At 35.2% G+C, this 6189-nt stretch overlaps 1 protein-coding gene across 1 annotated transcript in view; it reads right to left on the bottom strand.

The window, feature by feature from the left end:
* Positions 1–6189, bottom strand: part of LOC103208103 (ephrin type-A receptor 6) — a 1324606-nt gene that overhangs the window by 233222 nt on the left and 1085195 nt on the right. Inside the window, exon 10 of the mRNA XM_007953778.1 lies at positions 3181–3306. Coding sequence (XP_007951969.2) covers positions 3181–3306 — 126 coding nt within the window. The remainder of the gene's footprint in view (positions 1–3180; positions 3307–6189) is intronic.

The raw sequence follows: 6189 nt of genomic DNA, 5'->3' as shown, positions 1-6189 counted from the left end.
CTGTCCACCATAGGTGACCCTGCTGGTATTTTGCAACACGGTGGCATAGCCTCCAGCCTCAAAGCAACACATAAGCCACCATAGGATGACAAACTGACAGACAAGTTCATTTCCCTTGTTCTAACCTCTCTGCACCTGCCTACCTCAGACAATGGCCTTAAGTAGAACTGCCCACAAGCAAAAAGCACCCCGTACCCCAGCCAACCTACTTTGGTCCCTGGCCTTAAACTACTGTCACCCCTAAGCAAAAAGCAGCCCTCAAATCCCAGGCCCACCTACCTCAAGTCCCAGCCTTAATATAGAGCTGGGTACTAACTTAGTACAATCATTAAGAAAGGATCTGCAATTCCTTGAATGACATAGCAATTGTCTTATGGGACTCTAAAATTTCTGTGACAAATAATCAATTGGTAGAGAGAAAACTGCTGCCCAGTGGGCATCAACTTCCAGCCAACTGTTCAAAGTGACAGCCAAATGTTATAGTATAAGCCAGGGGAGGAAATGCTTCCTGTTCTCAAAGTTATGCCCTAAACCAGAAGGGTCATCAGCTATTAGATGGCAAGATATAGTTCCTTTTTAAGAATGTGAAGCATACTACAAACTTCTCACAATTACCGCTTCATTCCTCTTTATACAAAATTATAAAGGAGATTCTTAGGAAATAAGCTATAGGTGAGAGACAGAGGATAAAAATTACCTTTGAAATGGTAGCAGTCATTACTGAAAATACCACAGACGGTGAGAAGGGATCACTTACCAGAGTGATGTAAGTCAGGAAAAGTGACTTAATTTCAGTTTGAGGGCACATAACAAGTTTAGAGCTATAAATTTTTTATTAAGCAATTTTCTACACCTGATGTGTATGTAAGTCATGAAAACAGAACTGAGTGTTCTTTCCCACGAAAGCTGGAAGAAATTGGGCTTCAAGCCTAGAAGAAAGGAGTGCTAGAGCATTATTTTAGATCCCTCTCGGGAAAGTTGATTTTGTGTTAGTGTTGTAGAATGATCACCTTGCTTCTTTCGTTGTCAGTGGCTAAATGACGAGTGTTATTTTTTATTTTTCACCACTGAAGTTGAATAATTCAAGTCACTCCTAAATTTTACAATGTCATTTCTACCAGAAAATCCAAGATTTGCTGTTAAGTGCTGAGGATTAAGCCATCAAACTACAAATCATTTGTCTGTCTCCTTTTCAGTGCCCCACAGGGTTTCCAAGGTCTTTTTATTAGCAGCTTCAACCACTCGCTGCACTACCAGAGCTCCTTTCAGTAAACATTCTAAAATCCTAATCCAACCCACTGCCTTCCAGTCAATTCCAACTCATATCGACCCTATACAACAGAATAGAACAACTCCATAGTGTTCCCGAGGCTGTAAATCTTTATGGAAGAAGACTGACTCATCTTTCTCCTGTGGAGCAGCTGTTGGGTTTGAACTGTCAACCTTGTGGTTAGCAGCTGAATGCTTTAAGGACTACACCATCAGAGCACTGTCAATGACAATTACTGAGTTATTAATTACATGTGTGAAGGTTTTTTTTTTTTTTTTTTTTTTTAGATATGTTTGTAGTTAATTCTAAAAGCTTGGTTCATACAGCCTTTAAAAATTTATTTTTCCCAGTCCTATGCAACCACAAGGACAATAACAAAATTCCATTGTAATTAATACCAATTCTGCTACCAGTGAGAAGAAAGGTATCAATAATGCCCATTAGTTTGAAAAGTGCTAATTTTTAAATTCACATAATGTTGGCTTCTACTCTATGAGCAGCATTGTTGTTCAACCAGCCTCCACTCACATCAATGATTTTTCAGTGATAAAAGGCATTGACATCAAGGTATTTTTGCCTGTTTGTTTTAATTAAGTAGACATGATAATTAAAAAGCAAAAGAAAAATTTCAGTATAATAGTCGTAGGCTTTGTTGCTATAATTTTGCCAAGAAAAGCAAGAAATGTGCATGTTTGAATTCTTTTTCCAGTCTTTTCAAATGTTCTCATTAAATTTGTGGCTGGACAATCCCTTCTGAATGCTGAATACGTTGGTGTCATTATCATAACTCATAGCATTATTATTAATTATGATAAAAACAAATTGTCTCCTGGATTATCTGCATATTATGTTTGCAGATGATATATAAGCCGGTGATCAATTATGTTGTACTTTGCTAAGCATTATATTCCTCTTTAATCTTTACTCCTCTCCAAGAATCAATTTCTTAGTTCTATTTTGCTAAGACAAATATAAAGTACAAAGTGAGTTTGCATACTTCAGTACAATGCAGCAAGGCAGCTGGACATTATAATAAATGTTAGAGGAAGAGACAATTTGTGATTAAAATAATATCATGGATAGTCTACAAAGTGATTTACTAAACTTTGAACCCATTGCCTTAAAGTCGATTCCAACTCATAGCAAACCTACAGGACAGAGTAGAACAGCCCAGAGGGCTTCCAAGGCTGTAATTCTTTGCAGAAACAGATTTCTCATCTTTCTCCTGGGGAGCGTCTGACAGGTTTGAACTGCCAGCTTTTTGGTTAGCAGCTGAATGTTTCAACCACTGCACCACCAGAGCATCTTTAAAGTACATTTTGAAATATTCAAAATATTCTATTTTGTTTCTCTCATTGATCAATATGGCTTTGGTCAGACTGGTATTTTTAGGGAGAACCATGCATTAATTTTCTTTCTTAAAAATTTCTGCCTGATTTGCTACTTTCTGGCTTTTCTTCAAAGTATTTTCTTCAGCAAAATGGAACTTTAATTAAATCTCTATAAACTCATCCAGATATGGAATTATTCTTTCTGTCAACAACATTTAATAGTTTTTTTTCCCCCTCCCTCTCTTTTCAGGACAAATCTAAATGTCAAGGGAGCTCAAATCCATCCTTGTTTTATTCTTGAATTCAAATTTGGGATCTGAATCTTCCTTTCTTACTTATGTAAAAACTCTCAGAAGACAAGGTAGCTTTACACGCATCCAATGATCAAGTTCTTCTTCCTTTATGCTGCTGTCACAGTATTAAGTATCATAAATGTCGGTCCTGCATTTAAAAATAAGATCACTTGCTTTTCTTTTCAATATTTTAAGAACTATTCGTATTTGTATTTTGAGACCATCATATGTGAGCAAAATCCTACAGCTGTGCGTGGTGGCAATAAATTTCACCTGGAATACCTACCAGCAGGAATCCTGGGGGGCAAGGATCCTCCCCTCGGCACTGGATGCGGGGCCTGGATGCTATTTAAAAACCCCGCCCTCAGGAAGCTGGGGCAGAACGCTTCCACCCCAATGGTCGGGAAGGATCCTTTTAAGAGATAAAAATTAACATTAATCAAAGTCTTCTTTGTGGAAAAGTTGCCGATCATTTAGTTGGAATAAAACCTCAAATCAACAGACATCATACCTCACAAGGAAACTATGAAAACAAAATGAACAAAATGCTTTTTATTCATAAATTTTTAAAATCAATAAATTTTCTTGAAAAGAAAGCTACTCCTAAATAGTTATAATTAAAGAGAGTTTAGAAGCAGCAGAAGGCTAAGATAAAACTTCTAAACCTGCATTTACAACAGAAAGTCCTAATGCAGAATAACAAAGTAGATATAAACGTCAACCATTGATGTCTACTTGCAGAATTCACATTCACATGGGTTGTAGGTATGCAGAAAGTAGCCACAAGAGGACTCTGAGATCTACTCTGCACGGAAAGGAGTACTTGCCTATAGGTGTATCAATGTTAGTGCTTAAAATAAGGAAAGCTTTTACACATTATAGTAATTACACATGATTTTGAAACAGTGATAAGAAAATCAATGTACATAATATTTAATTTGTTACTCTTTTCTATTAAGACATGAGAGTTTGCAAAGGTAGGACCATACGCTTTTTTTCTTTTTAAGAAAGCTACTGTGAACCTCTAAAAAAGTAAACTACCTGGAAATTTACCCTTAAAAATACATAATGTATCACAAAATAAAAGAAGTAAGCTGGAACAGATTTGTGAGAGGATCCAGTCAAAACCCCTTATTTTACAGAAGAGTAAACTGAGGTCTAGGGAGAGGAAGTGATGTCATATCACTAGGAGACTCTAGGGACACAATCTTCCCATTAGAGAATAGAAATAAACAATGAAGCAATTTCTATTTGGAGGACTGCTATTCTTTGATTATGAACTAACCCTGCAGTTTGGAATAGTAGCATTACAATTTGATGTCTCAATGACCTGAAAGATACTAAAATCACTCAGAAGGAAATTTAATACACATGCAATATCAGTGCATGGGCAGTACTGATAATTGATATGTCATATCTAAGTTTAAATCACAGTAATACCATAAAGCAGGTCACACTGATGACTAAAGGTTGCATCTCATTCGAGCTCTATCTACTCAGGCTCAGCAGTTTTCATGTGTTGCGGCCTGAGGTCTCTCCTCCCATACTCAGATTTAGCAAGTCCCTCTTTATTTATGAAGAGACTTCACTCTGTTGCTTGAGACAAATTCTCCACCAGAAAGCAGTTACAATTTGAGGCTTCTTTCAACTTCGACCAGGATTAAAGGGACCAAATATGACATACTCTATGAATCCTGCTTGAATGGAGAAAGTTGTTACTGAAGAAAAGCCAGCATTTCTTAAATCTTCAGAGACATATTTTATGAAAGAGCAAAGTTACAATGTATGTTTTCATGAGTAAGGGTTATACATTGTGCATTGGATTAAAGAAAGCATAGAAAGGAAATTATAGAAGTGGGTAAATGTGATGGTTTTGTTACTGATTTTAAGGGGTGCTACTAAAATGGTCCTGCCAAGCAAAACCTGAGTCCCTGTAACGTTAAGAAGTGTGACAAAATACCAACTGCTCAGCCTGAAAGTGCTCTGAGGTAATTTTGAACAAACAGCAAATATAGCTTCTCCTTTGTTAGTACGTGGGATACTTATTATTTTATACAAGGTTAATATGCCCCCATGGGCAATGTTTCCCACACAAAGCATTTTCCACATTGCAATGTTTCATCTCTGGGAAAGCACTCCTAATGAAGGTGCTTTTGCTGAATACCAGGTGGAAGTAATTATATATTTGTATGACATTCTTATTTAAAGAAATGGTGATGTTTTAACAGGAAAAATATTACAAATAATATCAGATTATATTACATGCAGTGAGAAAAATAACACAGGTTTAGCTGATTATGGACTTATCACAGATATATAATAGGAAGCCTGATTCAGGAATATTAAATCATAAAGAGAAATAATAACATAGTCATGTACAGGAAAGAAAAACATACTATCAGTGAAATTATCTGAAAGGAAATTTGAAGAAAAACAAAAGCAGAAGTGACTCTAAATAAAGTCAATATGTTTTACATTCAGAGATTTATGTCTGAGTTTTTGCTAACTATTCAAAACTTAACTTATAAATGATGACCATTATTTTAACTTCTTGAAAGAAACTAAATACAAATATTATTTTATTGCTATGATTATGTTGATTACTACTTTTGTGTTGTGACAGCTTGTCATATTTAATAGCAGGTTTCATTTTTCTAAACTTGCTGCATCATTCATAATGCCTTTGTTATGTTTCTTTATCATTTGTAAAAAGGTCTTTCATTTACAGTGGCATCTTTTACTAAAAACTGTCATTTTTTATATCTGCAAAGAATAAAAAATAAAAAAAAAACAGAGAAGCTGGTGTACATGAATACATAATCAGCTGGGATATCATAATATGTGATGATAACACCTTGTCATTTTTTTCCTTACTGTCAGTCATGTCAATAGAAATTTATGAAACACTATAGCTCTGAATTTTCACCATTCAATCAGGAGAAATTGCAATTCTTCTTTGTTATAATTCCCTTATCCCTTAATCCATAAGAAATTAAGTTCATGAACCTTTAAAGATTTGAGGTGAAATAATTTCAGTCTGGTTTTCCCTATTGCCTAGACTACTTTCTCTTTCTCTCTCTGAGTTTTGTTTTTTTTTTTTAATATTTGTGGAATTTATTAATAAGTTACATTGTTAGTAAAGAATAAACAATGCCTATGATTTTTAGCAGGAGAAATGTCAATTTCTTGAGTATTTTCTTTTAAGCTACATTCAGTAGACCAAGGATTTGTTAATATAAGTTAGATTTTACCTATGACAGAAGTATTTTCTGTAGCCTTTCCAAGGTCAAAATGT

Source organism: Orycteropus afer, unplaced genomic scaffold (genome assembly GCF_000298275.1).
Source record: "Orycteropus afer afer isolate SDZICR_OR568_19922 unplaced genomic scaffold, OryAfe1.0 scaffold00412, whole genome shotgun sequence".
Taxonomy (NCBI): Eukaryota; Metazoa; Chordata; class Mammalia; order Tubulidentata; family Orycteropodidae; genus Orycteropus; species Orycteropus afer.
Note: the sequence above shows the minus strand (reverse complement) of the source record. Positions and strands in the feature narration are given on the sequence as shown.